This window comes from Ailuropoda melanoleuca, chromosome 8, assembly GCF_002007445.2.
Source record: "Ailuropoda melanoleuca isolate Jingjing chromosome 8, ASM200744v2, whole genome shotgun sequence".
In the NCBI taxonomy this organism is placed as follows: Eukaryota; Metazoa; Chordata; class Mammalia; order Carnivora; family Ursidae; genus Ailuropoda; species Ailuropoda melanoleuca.
In genome coordinates, this window is record NC_048225.1 from 104541168 (window position 1) to 104560314 (window position 19147).

Below are 19147 nucleotides of genomic sequence, written 5' to 3' on the forward strand. Positions count from 1 at the left end.
AAATCTGGATGGTTGCAGGAGTAGCCAATTTGCTATTCTTCCCTCTACAGCCTCCCTTCTTGCTCTGAGTCGTCTGCCAAAATAGAATGAGGCCTAGGTAACAGTCCCCCTGACCTGCTGGTTTCTTTCTCCCCTGAGATCTGCATTCATCCTGGGGGCCCAGCTAGCGGGGGCCATCCAGATGGATTAGGATTCATAGGAGGAATCATGGGTAATATTAGAGCAAGCACAGGGCCCTGAGCTCTAGTCCTGCTGACACCAACCAGTTCTGTGGCCTTTTACCAATCACTTACTCATTCTATAAATACTGGTGCCCACTAGGTGCTGGGCCTATGTCTATACATGGTCTCTGCCCTCAGAGATTTCTCAGTCTCGTGAGAAATAAACCAGCAAATCCTCGACAGAGGCAGATGTGCTCAAGATGGGAGAACAGAATGCCCTTGGGGTGTATAACAGGAGGGAGCCCTTAGCTTGAATAGGAGGAAGTCGGTCAGGGGCAGCTTCCAGCACAAGGAAGGACGAAGGACCGAAGGACGGGAGACAATTAGCCAGATGAATCAACACCTCCTCATAAATAAGTTGAAAGAATTCTACACATGAGCCTAAGATTCCCTTTCAGGCTTAATCTAGACTCCTATAAATTCTGCCAGATATCCCCAATACTGCCAGTGCACTGGCTAGGCACGAAAAAAGGTGCTCCGTAGATGCTTATGGACCAAAGAAACGTATGTGCGATGGAATTCAGACACTAAAGCGGAAGTGTCTCCAGACGATTGATTTCCCTCCATCGCCACCTGAACTGGCCCTGGCTGGGGGAGGGGGGGGCGTCGATCCCTGCGCCTCCTGGGCCTTCCCCACCCCACTTCAGCTTCCTTTGACCAGAAAGTGAATCCTCATTTAGGGGGCAAGCCACGTATGATCAAAGAAGCCAGAGAAAAGAAATCTGTCCTGTTCCAGCCAGGTGCGCCTTGGTGGCCCCTGAGGGACTACGAGACAGTAGTGACGAGTGGACTAGGCCGCTGTCTGTCCACAGAGACAAGCAGAGGAGGCCGACGTAGACTCAGAGCCGGAACAGCTTGTGACTCGGAATGCGGTTCTCTGCTGAAACTCAACTCTCAGTTCCTTGAAGGGAGACCTGCTCTGTTGCAACAGAGTGAGAATTCCCTAACAGGGAATCTGATTCTATCTGGGGCCTCGGCTGCCGCAGATTTTAGGACATTCCTGGGTCATGTGCTCGGATGTGGCTGGAAAGCTGGGTTGAGCTAGGCCATGTTAATCCTGCCTGCCCCACCATCCCCTCCTGGGAAGGGGAAGCCTGGCCCCCCACCCCCATGTCCCATCACGGATCGCTGTGTGAAGGGCTCTGGGGATAACCATTCTTTGGGTCACCTCAGGCAAGCAATGAGAAATAAGCATCTGTCCCAGTCCCTATACACTTCATAACCTGTGTGCATGTGTGTCTGTGTGGGTCTAGACTCTAGTAAAAACATATGTTAATGTGGCTCAGAGTAAGGACTGCTGTGGGGCATGGAGTGCAGGGTGCTGGTTGGACGGCAGGTAAGGGACACCAAAGCCATATTTTGGGGGGTGACAGGTAAAGCATTTCTTCTGAAAAATAAATATATCTAAGATAAGCCTTGGGGGTGACCAAGAATTAGCTCTGGGCTCTCAGGAAGTATACAATTTAGTAAAGGAAATGAGATAAATACACAATTTATCATATAACCCGAGGCAGAAAGTAGGCAGGCCCTCAAGAGAAGTATAAGATGTCATGTGATCCTATTCTGACTCAGGGGCTTGATGGAGGACTTTAAAGGGAGAAGTGTGGGGAAAAGCCTTCAGGGATGGGGTGGAGGTGGGTGAGGGGAGGCAATGCTGAGTGTGCGTGTGGGTGGGGGGAAGCAGGCACGGGAGCAGAGAAGAGCCAGCCAAGCATTCTCTGGATCTGATGAACTTTAGGCGGGCTCGCAGGCCCTAGAGCGTCTCCTCCCTGCGATTTACCTCAGTATTGATGCCTAAGCCCAGCTTTCCTTTTCTTTGAGGAAAGGGCTGCTACAGGCTGGAGGGCCCTTCCAGCCTAAGACCCCCAACCATTATATTCCCTTTCCCTGGAGCTCTGAGGACGGGTTACAGTTTTCAGTCACCCCCAGGTGGTGGACAGTATGGCCTTGAAGGTGCTGCCCTTCCCCTCTTAGGTGCTGGTGGAACTGTCTGGATAGGAACTGATGAGTTAGAAGCAGCCCTCCAAGATTAGAAGGTGTAAGTACAAAGAGAGTGTTGTAAACGCTGGAAGTTGCGGGCAAGTTAGGATGCCTGACTCAATGCTGCTCTCTACTGGCCAACTCAAACCTAGCATGCTACACGGGATGCCCAAAGCTGTCACTGCAAGCTTTGGTCGGCTTAGGTAATCATTCCTTCAAAGAGCCGATCACTCCATTCGTTTGTTAGTTCGTCATTCATTCATTCATTCATTCATTCATTCATTCATTCAACAAATATGTACTGAACAATGACAATAATAGATAAAATAGCATTTAACATTTATTGAGCCAGCCCTGGTTCTAACTGTCTTAGATACAGTGTTCTGTCCAAGGCCACCCAGCCTTGACTGGGAGTAACAGAGCTGAGAGGCTAACCCTGTGGGTCCAACATCGCAGCTGGAGCTCCTAAGGATGGTGTTGCTTTGTGGCACCCGCATGGGCTCTGGAAATACAAGCTGGAACTAATGAGCTGCTTACAATCGAAATTCTGTAAGCCTTACCAGGAATTTGGGGGCATCATGTGCAGCGAAGACCGAAAGCAGTCCCCAGGCTCTCGATTACAATGGGAAATTGAATCTTATTCACAGATTAGGCCTGGGAGGGACATGACCCTAGCTCTTCTCCCCAAACCAGAAAGCTTGCCTGTCTCCTGCCTGGAGCGGCAGGGAGAAGCGGCAGCTGAAGAGTTAGGGGTCCCGGGTGCCAGCTCCTGTTTTAACCACCAATGCAGCCACTTGGGTCATGGCCAAGGACTTTCTCTCTTGGGAAATTTTCCTCGTCTTTAAAAAGAGATTTGGATAAACCAACTCTGAGTTTCATGTCAACTCTGCTGGGACTCCTCTGCTATATGTAAGAAAGGACGAATTAGAAATCTCTATCACTCCCCTTCTTTTGCCCACCTGCTAAGTGATTTCATCACTACAAGACATTCAGGGGCTCCATTCCCTTTCCCAGCCCCAGACTGGAATGATGTTTTGGCTCAGGAATCTGAACCCAGGCTCTAGGTTCTGCTCTGCCCCGCCACTAACTGGCCATGACACTCTCGCATCTCTTGGCAACTCTGTGGGCCACAATTGGCTTTTACACAGCTCACACGCTGCGTGCTAGCCACTGTATACATGAATTCCACCCTCACCACAACTCTATGTAAAGTGGGTGCCGGCATATGATTATCCCCATTGCATAGATGAGGAAACTGAGACACAGAGAAATTCAAGAACTGTAGTGTCACAAAGCTGGCGAGTAGTGGACCCAGACCGGAGTCCAGGCCATCTGGCTTCAGAAACAGCTCTCTCAGCCATCATACCTCAGCTTAGAGAGATACTTGACTTGCCCAGAGTCTCAAATAGTCTCTGCCTCTCTATGTCATAGTTTACTCAACCTGAAATGTGCCTCATGACTGCCTTGTGGGCTTTCTGTGGGATGAAACAAGATGTGAAGGGGTCAGATTGATGATTTCCTATGTCTGCTTGGGGTTTTGCTGGGCTCTGGCGCTCTCAAGTCCCCTCCCCCCAATTCTGGCAGAGATCCATGTGCGTCTGTGCGCTGTAACAACAAGGGGCTTATCAGACTCTCTGAGCTACAGCTGATCTGATCTGGGGCACAGGACTGTTAAGATAAGCATTGAAACTGCCCAGGGCTAGAGCTCTGTCCTAGGGAAGGGAGAGAGGAGCCTGACTTGGGGGGAGAAGAGGAATGGCCTGTGAATTACTCTCAGCGCTGGTTTTCTAGCCAGAACAAGGATATTCTGAGAGTTGGGAGGTGGGGTGGGTGGTTGTTTGTGTAGACTTGGGCCAGGGCTTCTAGGCAGCGTTTGATGGCAAAACGAAAAGATCTTTCTCTTTTGCTGCCTCTCATTCCTGTGTCTTTTCTCAGTCTCTGAGCCTGTGTAACTCCCATAGCTGTGGGGTTTGCAGGCGGGAGCGGGGGCACCTAGGCTTAGGCCTGGGGTTTTCATGGGATTCATCCCCTGGGCACCCAGTCACTGGGTACTTTCCATTAATTCTGCTGTGCTCTTGCTTTAGTCACCAGAGAGCATGATGGACTGAGATGGGACATAAGAAATAAAAATAAGGGACGCCTGGGTGGCTCAGTTGGTTAAGTGTCTGCCTTTGGCTCAGGTCGTGATCTCAGGGTCCTGAGATCGAGCCCCACATGGGGCTTCTTGCTTAGCAGGGAGCCTGCTTCTCCCTCTCCCTCTGCTTGCCGCTCCCACTGCTTATACTCTCTCTCTCTCTGACAAATAAATACATAAAGTCTTTAAAAAAAAATTCTCATCTTTACAGGGTCAACACTTTCACATCCACGATTTTATTGATCCTTCACTGACCCTGGGAAGTCAGGGCCTTAGTTAGGTTGGATCCTGGGGTACAGGGGCTGTCGATGTCCATGAGGCAAGGGGTACATGAGCCCCAGAAAGGCAGTCAGAGGATGGGGTTCTACACCTGGCTCGACGCCTGGCTGGCCACATGACCTGGAAGAGACGACTCAGTTTCCCTACGTCTCAGTTCATAATTAGTCAAAAGAGACCCTGAACACAGAAGCCTGTTAAAGGCTCCCCAGCAGCGGGGCATTTGCGGCAGCGGCTCAGAACTCAGTACCCTGCACTCCACTTAAATGTTGCTCCCTTGAAGGCGCTGAGTGTGTCCTTCCTCCTGGCTCTGCCTCCACAGCTGCGCCCCTGCACTCGTGTGGGTGGTCCGGAGAGGACCAGGCAGGACAGGGCATAGGAGGCATGCGGGGGCGGGGGGGAAGGTCTGCCCAGTGCCACCTCCCTGCCCCGTGTCTGGCTCCCACTGGCAACCTGAGCCCTTGGCCTCCCAAGCTGCTCCTGGAATGTAAACCCCAAACAAAGCACATTCTTGAGCCGGTCACCAGCTCCTGACCCTCGGTAAGGGAAGGCAGGAGCCAGCATTTCTCTTGGCCCTGAATGACGCTAGCACAATCTGGTGCTGGGGGCTGTTATCACAAGCCGGGATTAACAGGCAGGCTGTCCCCCACAGTTTATGAAAAGCCCAATCCTGACCTATCCCTCCCGTCAGAGCCTGCAGCCAAGGGAGAAGGGACCCGATCCCTAAGCGAGGGGATTTGAAATACTGCTGATTTCCTGACTCTGATGCTTTGTGCCAGCCACAGGCTGTAGACGGGCTCCGGGGAAGAGGGGCCATTGTAGAGGTTACTCGCAACGTTGGTGCTGTCTCTCGGCTCTTTGATTTCTGGCTTCATTCAGTCCTGTTGTTTGCTACACATTTATTCCATCAATTATTTGTTATCCATTTGGACACTGCATGCCCAGCAAGCTGTGATGTTCTGAACCTCCAAGGGTGAATGGCACTGTCGTGGTCCTGAGGAGAACCTAGAAAGTTTTGTGTCTGGGGGTGATGTGTGGGTGCGGTGGCTGCATTCACCAGGTACACGAAGGGCAGGAACCCTGGGCAGAGGGGAGGTGGGGAGGTGGGACCTGTGCCAAAGGCCTCAGAGGCCCAGACCGAGGCTGGGAATCCCCTGAAGGGTAGGGGGAGCTGCTGGGGATGCTAAGCTCCGCAAGGACAGTTGGATTTGGAGACGAGAGAGATTTCCAAAGCGCAGAGGCTCTAACAGCGATGCGAAGGGTGGGCTGGAGGAGAGGGCTGGGGGTGCAGCGCAGTGGGGAGGCTGCGACTTGTGCTCATGCAGGAGCATGAGGGTGTGGACAAGGGTGGTGGCCACGGAAATCGGGGAGGGGCCAGCCTGAGGGGGCTGTGGATGAGAAGAACGAAGGTGGGATGGTCGTTTGTCACCAGGGCTGAGCAGGCTTCCCACAGGTGTTGGAGACCCATCTGGAAGTGTAGCTCCAATCCAGTCCCCTTCTCCCATGGACGGGGACACTGGATCCGGATAGGGGAGCCTGGGAAAGGGATTTGTAAATTACTATCCCCTTACAGATGTTTTGCTTTTAAAGATGTGAGGACCAGGCCTCATTTTCCGTTGAGTGGGAGGGAGAGTGCCCCCAAAGTCCCCCTTCTCATCCTCCAGATAAAGAGGGCAGGGCAGCCCACCTTCTGGGGACGGTGAGTGGGGCCTTAGAAGTCCCTTGCCTTGAGGGCACAGCCACCCCCTCCCTTGCCAGGCTGACCCGAGGATGAGCCCGGAAGGCCCACCTAGGCCCCAGATAAGCCAGGCCACCAGCGGCAAGCCTGGAGGTCCTCACTCCAGCAATGTGGAGGGTGGAGGGAGGCTGGAGGGAGACAGGCTTCTCTGAACCGTCTAGAAAACTTACCAACTCAAGGTGTCACCTCAGGTGTCCAGTCTTCAGATACTTCCGGGCCTCCAGCCTCTCACCCCACTGACCCTCTGAGTCACCTGCCAAATATTTCCTCTTCGGAGGTGTTTTGCATGAATTAAAGAAATTGTCTCAGGACTCAGGAGAGTCCAATCTGGCTAATGAGGAACGGGGACTGGGGCTCCAGGAATTTTTCCCAGTTCTTCCCCTTAAGGAACCATCCCCTAAACTCGCTCAGACACGTTTATCAGGAGGTGGCTGGGTGCCAGGCATGAACCAGGTGCCGAGTACGTGAGGACAAGCAAGAAAGACTGGGCTCCCCCATTCCAGAGCTCATGACAACTTGTGGAAGTCACTGTTTCCCCATCTAAAACAGACCGATCCCAGGCTTGCCCAAGCTCACAGGGATACGAAGCTGCAAGAGGCACTCATCTTTCCGGGTTCGACATCTCGAACCCCTTACATGAGTACATCGCAGCTGATGTCCTTGCCTCCTCTGTGTGCTACGTCGTTCGAGGCAATGGAGTGCTGTGGTCAGGACTTTGAAATCAGTCATGGCTCAGTCACTTACTAGCTTGGGACCTTGGACAAGTTATATAATCTCTTCGAGCCTTAGCTTTCTCATCTGCAAAATGGGACATCCCTTACCTCATAGAGTTGATCTAAGGATTGAAGTGAGGGCTTCACCACCTTGTCAGATGGCATGATCCTTACTCCTGTTCTACAGATTGGGAGATGAAGTGAGAATGAGGAGGGGAGGGACCTTTCCAGACAGGGATGTTGACAGGAAAGCTTATGGGGGGGGGCGGAGTGAGGCCTGGAGCCAGGCCGGCTCACCGCAGAACTGCCTCCAGGACACCGTGAGGTACAGACTGTGATGTTTACCCCTGACAGTCCCTGTTTCCCCAGCCCAGTGGGGCACCCCCAGAGTCCTTCCCAGCATGAACCTCCGAGAGGTAAGTCCTTAGCGGATACCAGTCCAGCTCGTAGTGGCCCTCTTGGTTCTGGGGACCCGTCCCCTGTTCTCATAATGGGAAGAGCGTTTTTCAAGTTGACTGTACCCGTGAAGTTCTAACCATTTAAAAATGCCTCAGTCAGTCCCATCCACAGACCTGGTACCATTTTGTGTGCTTGGAAAGCCCGCTCCTCCAGCACACACACACACACACACACACACACACACACACACACACACAGCTTTGGCTTCTCTTGGAAAGGGTGGAGGGACCCCTGTTTGTAAAGACCTTTCTCAGGAGGATGGAAGGGGACAGTGCAGAAATGGGAACGGAAGGGTGGCGGAGGCAGACCAGGGCTGGACCTGGAAGTGGCTTCCCAAACATGCTGTTCCATCCCTCCCAGGATCTGTAGCTCTTCCAGCACCTTCTTCTGACAGTTACTTCAGCAACTAACAGAACCAAAATAGAGGTGTCCAGAAGCAATAGGAAAGGCTCCCCTGCAGTCTGCTCACCAGGGGGCACCCGTGTCCACAGGCCGCCTCTAGCCTGGGTGGGAAGGCCGGGCTGGGCCAGCAGGGGGCAGCACCCTTCTGGGGCTGGAGGAAGGCAGAAAAGCCCCTGCCCCTTAAAGACCAGGTTCCACTTGTCCTGAAGGCGAAGGGGATGCTCCAGGAGGCTCCCCCTGAGCCCTGAGACCCAGACGGTGTTTCTCCTCTGTTCCTGCCTCTCGAGAACGAATTACACCATCACGTAGTAAGTGCCCTCTGACTGCCCCGCAAACCCTCCCAAGGCAGGTTTTCCTTTGTATCCCTGGTGCTGGTACAGCTTTTAAAAATAACTGGGAATCAGAAAGAGGTGCCCTAGGGGTGCCTGGGTGGCTCAGTCGGTGAAGCATCTGCCTTCGGCTCAGGTCATGATCCTGGGGTCCTGGGATGGAGCCCCACGTCAGGCTCCCTGCTCAGGGGGAGCCCGCTTCTCTCGCTCTGCCCCTCCCCACTGCTTGTTATCTCTCTCAAATAAATAAGATCTTAAAAAAAAAGAAGAGGTGCCCTACAAGCTTTAAGTCTTTAAGTTCATGAGCAATCCCCTGTCACCTTGGGGTAAGGCAGGAGCGAACTTCAGCTGAGTGAAGGATGTGGATGTGGAGGCCGGATGCGAAGATGTCAGCTATCGAGCACAGCCTTTCCTAACTTGCAAGTGGAGTCTCAACGCCGAGGAGAAGGAAGAAATGCAGCTGTTCCGGGAGCGAGATGACGCGCCGGGCCATGGTTTGGAGATGGAACCTCCTTGGTGGGAACAGCCAAGGACAGCTGGTCACCTGGGGCCCTATTTAGTCTGAGAATGTCAGAGGAAATGTTTCCTGGGGTCCCCTCTACCCGTCGAGACACCTGTCCACCCCACCCCTGCACCAGCTACCCGAGAGGATAGGAATATAGATTTTAATCGTTGTGCTGCTGTGTTAACCCGAGTGCAGTTAATCCAGCCTTCATGGATTTTGATGCCACAGTGTACATGAGAAGGTTTTGCACAGAAACACTCCGGGGCCGCTGGGGACAAAAGGGCCAGGGAGGCGTGGCAGAAGGAGAAAGTGAGTGAGGAGAGACGCTGGAAGCAGAGCCTGGGCTGGGTGTCTGCTCCTTCTTTCCTCATCACCGCATTCCCATCAAGGGCCCGAGAGGCATGGGCTCTTCCTGGCCAAGGCTGCTGACCTGGACCTGTCCGTTTAAACCTGACTTCTCTTCCAATTCAGCGGCTCCTGCTCCAAGGTCAATTCTTGCTGAGCAGATGAGGGCTAGGACAGGCCTGAAGGTGACCGCCAAATGGGGAAGGCATGTGGACCACGGGAGAGAAGAAGCGTTTGGGACTCCTTGCAAGCCTTCACCATCTTCCATCCCAAGAGACCCTCCAACTCGTGCAGAGCTGGGGAGAAGACAGGGATAGCTGTTGTCTTCTGCCCTACCTACCTCCTACCCTGGGCACCGGGGGAGGCGGAACTCACAGGAAGGGGCGGTAGCAGGTGCTTCTGCGCCTTTCTCTGCCTGAGCAGTAAGGGAGGGGGCTCCCCAGAGCTCAGCTGGGCTCCAGCTGGAGGCTGGCAGAGTCAGCGTGTCTTCTTACGGTTTCCTGGGATTGGGATGGTGTGGCGGTGGAGGGAGGTCCCTCAGAGCCCCAGGGCCTGACCCCACTAGCTGCTGAGAGGAGCTGGCCTCCTAGGAAGTCACCCAAACGGCTCTGATGAGACCATTTCTCTTGTCAAGAGTGGAGTGATCTGGTCCGGGGCACAGGTACCGGGCCCGGGGACAGCTAGGGGTCCGAGACACACAGCGCTTCCACTGCGTCGCTCAGACCCTGGTTGACGCCCCCCACGGCCAGGAGGCAGTTCTTGAGGAGGATGCTGGAGCAGGCGCAGCGGGGCGTGGGCATGGGGGGGAGGACCTCCCACCTGTTCTTCACTGGGTGGAACGCCTCAGCCGTCTCCAGGACCGTGGGTTGGTTCCCTGAAAGTGCCAAGGGACCCGGACCTTACAAAGGAGCCCTACCACCGATCCCTGCCCCACAGTGCCCCCACCTCCCTGGTTCTCTCAGGAACCCACAAGCAGAAGCCAAGGGACCTCCATCGCTGGGCCGCAGATCGGCTCCCTCCCTACCCTGGGCCTTCGCTCTTGTCAAACAGCCACTTCGCCCCTCCTGCCTTCTCTCCCTCTTTTCATCTCCTCCACCCTCTGCTTTTACCAGAAGTTTCTGCTGCTTCGTTTCCTTTGCCTTTTACTAAAACGCTGTCCCCATGGTCTGGCTCATATTGAGCTCCTTTCATGCTTAGGCAAAGTGGGAGTCTGTCCACACTGAGTGAGCTCGGGGTGCCTACAAATCCTGTTACACATGTTATCTGTCCCCTGTTGAAGCTGGGGTCCTGCCTTCAAAATGCCACTATTCTCTGTGAGGAGTAACTCAGCAAGTCCTGAATCCATTCCAAAGATCTGTCTGATCAGATTGTTTTCCTATTCCAAGACAGCTGTGTATCCAGGGAGTGGAGCTGGCCAGAGAAAGAGGACCACGCTAGTCCCTGCCACGCTGTTGTTTCCAGGCATTCCTGGATTGGGCCCCAGGGATCTGTGCTCAGCAAGCCTGCATTCCATGGTTTACAGCATGTCGTGCACGCTTCCTTGGCCTCAGTTTCCCCTCTGTAAGAGGATGGAAAGAGCACACGGGGGCCCGTTTGTAGCTATGTGGGAGGGAGGGAGTGTTTTGAATTATTTGGGATAAAGCGGTAGGCAGGCAGTGTGCAAGCAGCCAGGACCTTCTCCTGCTCATGCAGAGAGAACACGAAGTGCCCACCAAGGACCAGACCCGCAGTAAGAGTCTGGAAGCCCCATCCTTACCGAGTCCTCCGGCCACTATGACCCGTCCGCTCAGAGAGCCGGCCACGAAGTCTGCCCGCCGCTTCTTGAGGAAGAACGAGCGTTCCATCTTCAGCCAGCCCCCTGTGGGCCATGGAGCATGGCAGGATAAATTTAGAGAGACTTAGATACTGACCTCCCCCACTAAATACACACTGAGTCCCCAGAGCCCACACCCGAGGCAGAAGTCCACTCCATCCACCCTTCGCGCTCAGGGCATAAACTTCTCCTCCTGCTGTTTGCAATGACGTGCTCCGTGGCCTCTCCCCTCTCCCAGGCTTGCAACAGGCCAAGGAACCGTAATCCCCTGCAACGGATCACCTTGTTCCACCTCTGTTCTCGAGGACTCTGAGCTGAGAAGGCTAACCAGAAGCAGCCAGCGTGGGAGTTGGGATCCTTCTGTCTCTGAATCGGTAAAAAGCAGGAAAAGCCCTCCCTCCCCTGGCTCTGCCAGGATGTTGTAAGATCAGAAAATAGATGGGGCGGCGCCTGGGTGGCACAGCGGTTAAGCGTCTGCCTTTGGCTCAGGGCGTGATCCCAGCGTTGTGGGATTGAGCCCCACATCAGGCTCCTCTGCTATGAGCCTGCTTCTTCCTCTCCCACTCCCCCTGCTTGTGTTCCCTCTCTCGCTGGCTGTCTCTGTCTCTATCGAATAAATAAATAAAATCTTAAAAAAAAAAAAAAAGAAAATAGATGGGAAAGGCTTGGAGACAAATAACCAGCCAGCCGAGAGGAGCCCTGTCCAGATGAAAGAAAGTGATCCCAAGAGTAGCCCAGAATGTTCAGACTTCTTAAAGGCTCATGCCGCTGGGTCAGCGGCCCTGACAGGGTGGATGGAATGGGGGGTAGGGTGCGGGGGAGTCAGTCGGAGGGGTGGTGGGCAGCTAGAGGCCGGTGGCCTGCTCACCCTGTTCCATGTCGAACACATCCATCGTCCGGAGGAACTTGGGCTGCCGGTAGAGCCGACCCTGCCGCAGGCCCCCCAGGCTGTACAAGCGATCATCCAGGGTCACAAAGCTGGAGAAGGCCCGCTTGCAGGGAATGTTGGGGAACTTGGTCCAGGAGCGAGTCTCGATGTCAAAGACCTCAAAGGCATTGACTGCATACTTGGACTGTCGTCCCCCTGGAGGCCAGAAAGGGGTTGGAGGGGTGGAGGAGGTGGGACCACAGTAAGTACCTGAGGGCAAGGGCTGGGTTTCCCCTTTTGACTGTTACCCAACAGTACAGGGAGCTCCCTGAGGGGTGGGGCGTCGTGATTACCCCTCAGTGCCAAGGAGGTGCTCAGCACACAGGCACTGCTTCCGTGGGGACAGACCCAAGGGAGGGAAGGAGAGATAGACGTGGGACAGATAACTTGTCCTTACCTAGCACATAGATCTTGCAGCCTCGGAGGAAGGAGGTGGCAGCATATCTCGGGGTGGGCATGGGTGCTAGTGACACCCACATGTCCTTGAGCATGTCATAGTGTTGGAGGTGGCTGTGCGGACGGAGGTCCAGGCCCATCCCGCCTGCCGCGTACACTCGGTAATCTAAGGAGAAAGGTCACACACGCCCCTGGCTCAGCTCATGGACACTGTGAGACAGTCCCCTCAATAATCACCTACCAGGCCAGGCTCCGTGAACCCCTTGAACACCAGCACCAAGGTCAGGTCAGGTTCCCAACCGCTGCGACCTCGCTGAGCGTGGCTGATGGAACCGTGAGAAGTCCCTGCTGGCTTGAGCCTGGTCTTCCTGAAGCCGCGTCAGGCCTGCAAACCTTAGTCTTCCTTGGTGTCCAGCCCTTGGCTGAGCCTCACACGGGGTAGACTCTGGTGGAGCTGAGGCCCAGACTACCCTTTGCAGGTCTTGTCCCCTCCGTGTTCCTCCCACTCAGGCAGCCAGAGAGGATACCGGTGAGGAGGGCTATTCCTCCAGTTCCCTCCAGTGGTGGACTGTGGCTTAGGCACTTCCAGGTTAGAACTCTCCAGACCCAGCGGGAGCCTTTGGAAATGAGGTCAGCCCTGCTGTGGTTGGCCTTATGGGACACTGGCCTGCTGCTGGTTTTCTCTGTCTGCCACCCCCATGGGGGAGTGCTATCTTCCTTCACACACCGGGAGCTTGCAGGCTCCAGAAGGCCTCCTGCACTAGATGGGATAGGGTTAGGGGTGAATGAGGGTGAGGCTTTGGAGGACAGAAGACTAGCCCCTTTAAGGAACCCTGCCAGAACAGTAAGCTGGGCACTCTGAGAGGAGAAGCAAGTTCTCTCCCATTTTCTGTTGCTCTTGGCCGCAGGTAGCCTTTCAAGGCACCTCGCGGACACACTGCATCAGAGACAATGAGCAAGGCATCCGCGTTTTCCGGGGCCTCCCTCCAGCACCTCCTGAAGCCTGCCAGAGACACAGCTTCGCCTCCTCCCCCACCCCAGGAGCGGCTCTCCTTCCCAGGGACCCACCCCTGCCTGGGATTCTGTCTCCCAGTAGCCAGTCTTCACCACTTCCGGCTCTAAGAGGCTTTTATTCTGCAAGGGAATTGTAGGGATGAGTACTATTCCTGCAATCGAGTACTACCTCCAGGCTTACTGAAAAAGGAAAAAAAAATCCCAAGCGGAGCCTCAGGTCAGGAGATCGGGCCTGCTAATATTGGGAGGATTTCCCTTACATGGGCTCTGCCTCTTCCATCGGTGTGTCACCCGAAACACACCTCTAGCTGAGAACCCTCGGTCCACGCCACGCCCCCACTCCTGGGCCAGCTCCTACTCATCCCTGCACCATCACCGGGGTGTCCCCCAACGGCAAAGCTGGGCGGAGAGCATCGGCTCAGTGCCCCCCGTGGCATCGGCTTTACCCTATTGACCATGTTACCGAGATAATCCTTGTCTGTTTCTTCCACTAGATGGTTAGAGAATTTGTTAAGCTGCGGCCCCAGCATCTGCTTCAATGCCTGACACACAAGCATGTGAAAGCTTCCCCGACTAACTGCTGAACCCCTTCAGTGCCACAGTGAGGAGCACACACTCCCTCATCACTCGCTAGTCGTGTGACATCAGGCAAGGTATTTAATGTCTTCGGGCCCCACATTGCTTCCATCTAAAACGAGGGTGATCACAGCACTTACCTCATCACACAGTTGTGAAGATCAGAGGGGCTAAACTATATAAATCACCTACGGTAAGGACTCAGTAAATGGTAGCTCTTAATCTTCCAGCAGCATTCATCGAGGCCTGGGGACCAAGGAATACCCTTTCCATCTCTTTTTCCCAGTGGGCCTCCAGGTCTCCCATCCTTCGTACCCAGAGTTCATGGAGGCCCCACCGGCCACTGCCCTGAGGGATTCTGGGTTAGAGTTTCTCACTGGTCACCTTCATTGGTCAGACCCAGACTTCTGAAAGTAGGGGCCAGGACTTCGGCCTCTCTCCTTCCTCCCTGGGACCTAGAACTGTGCCAGAGACAGAGCAGGCGCTCAAGAAATACCAGTTCCTGGGGCGCCTGGGTGACTCAGTGGGTGAAGCGTCTGCCTTTGGCTCAGATCGTGATCTCAGCACCCTGGGATCGAGCCCCGCATCGGGCTCCCTGCTCAGCGGGGAGCCTGCTTCTCCCTCTCCCTCTGCCACTCCCCCTGCTTGTGCTCTCTCACTCTGTCAAATAAATAAATAAAATCTTGAAAAGAAAGAAAGAGAAAAGAAAAGAAAGAAAAGAAAAGAAAAGAGAAAAGAAAGAAAAGAAAAGAAAAGAAAAGAAAAGAAAAGAAAAGAAAAGAAAAGAAAATACTGGTTTTGATCTACGGTAGACCCAACAGGTAAACGAGACGGCTTTGCCAGAGAAGCAGGGTGGGTTGCAGCCCACTAAGGCTGTCTGAGCTGCACCTGGGCTTTTCTAATTTCTGTTGGACCATTTCCCATAAAACCCTTCGTGTTTCAGCAAAAGAGCTTTTGGAGCCCCCTCTGTGCTCTGGGCTGTACCAGTACCAACGAGAAAGAAACAAGGGGCTCTGAGAAAGTGAAATATAGATCAAATAACCTCGTGGTCAGCACATGCTTGGCCCGAGACCTGTGAACCTGGGCAAGGTGCTGCAGGAGCAAGACCCTCAGGAACTTTCTAGTCTCCATTCATTAGCATCTCTGAGATTAGGAGGAGAGGGGGAGGTTTAGGGTTATGGGAAAGGCCTAGGAGTCAGGCCTCAAAGCCCCACTAGTAGCGCCTGGGGATGGTACAAAGAGGCAGCAAATGTCCCCAGGACCTTGAAAATCTGTCTGGAGGTGGTGGCACCTAGAAGGCAGATTTCAGGGGATGAGGTGTTGCGGGCAGGAGGCTCTGTCGTGCGGCTGAATGAAGGGGTCTGCGGAGACAGGCACTAGACCTTCAGCTCTCCTCTGTGGCCAGGCCTGCCCAGCTTGCTGGGAGGAGCCTGGTGGAGGGGAGTTCTAGCATCATACGGAATTCCTAGACACTTCACCTGCTGAGTCTGTTTTCCCATCTGTAAAATAAGGCCAGTGGGCCTTCAGTTTCAGTGTCTATTATGAGGATCAAATGGGATCAGGACTGTGATAGTGGGCCCCCAACTCAGTGCTGGTTTCCATCCCTCTCCCCGTGGCCCCCCACGCCCTTCTCTCTGCCCTCCCTCAGCCCCGGCCCCACTCGCCTTTGGCCGTGACAGAAATGCCCATGGCGGCCTCGCGCAGCACGCTCCTCTTCTTCCACTTGCCCTCATCGATGTTGTACATCTCGACGACCTTCAGGGGCAGCTGACTGGTGCCCACACCCCCGATCACCATGATCCGTTTCCCCAGGGCGATGGCGGCCACCCCGGCCCGGGCTGTGGGCAGGGGGGGCAGGGCGGTCCACTGGTCGGCCTCGGGGGAGTAGACCTCAAAGCAGTCCATGGGGATGCCGTTGTCGTCACATCCCCCGATGGCATAGACCTGTCCCCCGCTCTCCAGCAGGGAGCAGTAGACCCGGCGGCTAGGCAGCGGCGCCAGGCGCTTCCACTGGAAGTCCTTGACGTTAGGTACCTCCATGGTAGCCCCGGGGGCCCCGCCCGCTGCGCCCCCGTGCCCGCGGAGCGCCAGGCCGCCGTGGGAGGTGCGAGCCCGGGGGGCCGCCCGCTACTCCGCGCCCCCTCTCGCCGCCTCCATCTGGCTCCCGTCCGCCGGGCGGCGGGGAGCCGGGGAAAGGGCGCGCTGTCCTTCCCCAGCCCGCACGCCGCCGCCACACATGCAGACGAGGAGAAGGGACGAGCAGCGCGAAGGCGAAGCGGAGCCGCCGGCGGGGAGGAGGCCGGCCCGGCGGCTCCCCGCACCTCCCCACCCGCAACCGCCACACCTGTGCAGGAGGCCGCGTGCGCCCCGCCACGGAGCAGGCCGTGACCTCTTTACATAAGCGCTGGCGGCGCCCGCCCGCGGGGGAGGGAAAGGGCCCCTCGGGAGCCGCTCACCTTGTCTACAGGGTCAGAGGAGGCGGGGCACGGGAGCCTGGAACCCAGATGACAGGGACCAGACGCCCTTCAGCGAGGGGGTGGGCGGTTTGTGTTTGTTTTGCATGAGGAAACGGAAGAGGAGGCGGGGCACGGGAGCCTGGAACCCAGATGACAGGGACCAGACGCCCTTCAGCGAGGGGGTGGGCGGTTTGTGTTTGTTTTGCATGAGGAAACGGAGAGTCCAATTACCCAGTTTATCTACAGTACACAGACCCAGTTCGTGACAGGCTGGCTCAATAGTCAGCTTTGCTAGGGGGGGAGGTGTGATCAAATGCTTTAACCTAATAGAAACAAGTTCCGTGGGTGTGACACGCGCCGACCTGACACAGGTGCACCCAAACATAGTGTGTCCGCTGACCCGCACGCCTCTGCATAACTTACACATCACCCTAGCCTCTCCCATCCGGAAACAGAGTAACTGACAAACGCACAGACGTGTGGACAGGTAACCGGAGACACCGAGGTAGACAGACGAACACATGGCGGGGGGAGGGGGGGGCGCTCCCATCCCTTCTTCACACACCTTGAGAAGGGGGAAACCTGGTTATTCAGTGGCACTCAGCACCAGCCCACAGGGCATGCCAAATAGTTTTCTCAAGCCACGTTCTCATAGCCTTTTCAGGACAGTAGTCCCCTTGTAACGAAGGTGCCCATGATACCAGTCATGGCTGTAAGGCCTGTGGGATCCTCCTTCTTCTTGGTTCCCTTGAATACAGTCAAGTCTTGAAACACTCAGGCTTGGGAGTCTGACAGACCTGGGTTTGAATTCGGGCTTTGAAATTATTTAAATACTCTGAGAACCAATTTCCTTATATGATTTTAATTTATCTTTTTATTTGGAGATAAGTTGTAGATTTACATGCAGTAGTAGGAAGTAACACCCTTTACCCAGTTTCCCTCGATGGTAACATTCTGCAAAACTTATAGTACAATAATATTACAATCAGGCTATGGAAACTGATCAGTGAAGGTACAGAACATTTCCACCACTAGGATTTCCTCCTGTTACCCTTTCCTCCTGTTACCCTGTTACCGAAGTAGCCACACCTACTTCGCTCCCACCCCTTTCTCTCCAGCCCCTGGCAACTATTAATCTGTTCTCCATTTCTATAATTTTGTCATTTCAAGAATGTTATATAAATAGAATGGCACAGTATGTAACCTTTGGGATTGACTATCTACACCCCTCCTGGCATAAATCCGTAGAGATTCAGCCAGGTTTTTTATGTGTGCCAATAGTTCATTCCTTTCTATTTCTGATAGAAATATCCATAGTATTCCATGCTAAGGATGGATCCTTGCAGATTTTTGCGAAGATTAAATGAGATACTGTTTGCAAAAGGCTCTGTTCCGTTTCCGACACATAGCAAGGGCCTGATAAATTGCTATTAATACCATTACTACCAACTATTGTCAACAACGTGCAGAAAAAGGGAGACTAAGAACAAACACATTTTGTCCCTTGCTCAGAAATGACTTCCTGTGAGAAACGGAAGTCAAGACTCACAATAGGCCCATCTTAATAACTTGAGTTCTTGGCTCAGAAATTCCACTGTTTCCTTTAGTTTGAATTCTCTGTACTTAAAAAGTAAGCACCTCTAGAACCTTCAGAGGAAGGTTGTGTTCTGTTTTCTCTACTCAGTAAGGGCTCATAAATTCCAAAAGAATGTGGTCTGAATTAATGAAGTTTTACAGGAAACACCAAACATTTATCTTCTGTCCTAGGGATCACAATCTCCCCGGAGGACTAGGGAACACACCCTTCACCCCCAACTTGAAGAGTCTTCACAAAACCAGCACAGGGTACTCAGGAAGACTGAAAGCCATAGGCGCTCCTCAAAGGGGCTTGCTGGGGTGGGTCTTCAGCCTCTTTTGCCCACTGAGTCTTTATTTTTTCTCTTAATTTTATTTATTTATCTATTTTAGGTGTGGGAGAGAGAGCACGATCCGGGGGAGGGAAAGAGAAACTCCAGCAGACTCCCCACTGAGTGTGGAGCCTGACTTGGGGCTCCAACTCACAACCTTGACATCATGACCTGAGCCAAGATCATGACCTGAGCCAAGATCATGACCTGAGCCAAAATCAAGAGTCTGGCCCTTAACCCACTGCACCGCCCCAGGCTCCCCTTGCCTACTGTGGCTTTTACCAAAGCAGTGAGGAGAGGCTCCTTGTGTCCCCACCCACCCTAGTGGGGCAGCAGAGTTCCCTGCTGCTTCGTGTTTGCAAAACTCATCGAGCTAACCTAAGCCCTCAAGCATCCATTTTCTCACCGTCTTTAAAACAACCCTGGGAAAGGGGGCCTGGACAGGTATCAATCCACACTTTTACAGATGGCGAATCTGAGACTTCGTGAGATAAAGTAATGGACTTATGGCCACTCCTGGGCCAGGACCAGGGTGGGTTTGGTTTGTGAATTCCAAGTCCAACACTCCTCCACTTTAACAGTTCAATCACAAACGAAAGAATTGTGTATTAGTAAGGACACCAAGCTTTTCCACTCACACCTGGCTTCCGGCTCTTTGTCCAGTTACAGTGAAGAAAGGAGCCCAGGCCCCCAAAGGGTTCCAGCGACTGCCCTCTCCCCATTGCCAGACTGTGTGCTGGGCAGCATCACTGGGAAAGGACTGGAATCCAGCCCCAGATGAGGCTCCATTCTAGCCTAACATGCATGTTTTGCAAACACCACCCTCTGTGAGGACCACGGGATCTAGGCACTCAGACCCTTGGAAAAGTACTAAGAACGGGATGCCTTTCAGGCCATGGCCTAATTGCTTGTTCTGGAAGTCCTGGCTTCTCTCCATCTCCCCCAGTCCTTCCCC

At 54.1% G+C, this 19147-nt stretch overlaps 1 protein-coding gene across 3 annotated transcripts; it reads right to left on the reverse strand.

The window, feature by feature from the left end:
* Window positions 1-4616: 4616 nt before the first annotated feature.
* On the reverse strand, window positions 4617-15998 carry KLHDC8A (kelch domain containing 8A). 3 transcript variants are annotated; one of them, XR_004627361.1, is made up of 6 exons: window positions 15494-15869; window positions 12241-12405; window positions 11784-11999; window positions 10859-10960; window positions 8573-9976; window positions 4617-6147 (listed from the first exon to the last, which is right to left on the reverse strand). XR_004627361.1 is itself a non-coding variant. In XM_002918217.4 (5 exons), the coding sequence occupies exons 1-5, from the start codon at window positions 15867-15869 to the stop codon at window positions 9783-9785; spliced, it is 1053 nt and encodes a 350-aa protein (XP_002918263.1). In that variant the 5' UTR covers window positions 15870-15998; the 3' UTR covers window positions 8508-9782. The 3 variants fall into 3 exon arrangements, 1 of the variants encoding a protein (XP_002918263.1); XR_002142471.2 differs by lacking the exon at window positions 4617-6147 and having other exon boundaries at window positions 8508-9398; window positions 9478-9976; XM_002918217.4 differs by lacking the exon at window positions 4617-6147 and having other exon boundaries at window positions 8508-9976; window positions 15494-15998.
* Window positions 15999-19147: the final 3149 nt, after the last annotated feature.

Coding starts and splice junctions, on each gene's coding strand:
- KLHDC8A (XM_002918217.4), bottom strand. CDS start 15,869: ATGGAGGTACCTAACGTCAAGGACTTCCAGTGGAAGCGCCTGGCGCCG. Junction 12,406..15,493: donor CATTTCTGTCACGGCCAAAG/GCGAGTGGGGCC, acceptor CTTTCTCCTTAG/ATTACCGAGTGTACGCGGCA. Junction 12,000..12,240: donor CTGCAAGATCTATGTGCTAG/GTAAGGACAAGT, acceptor TCTGGCCTCCAG/GGGGACGACAGTCCAAGTAT.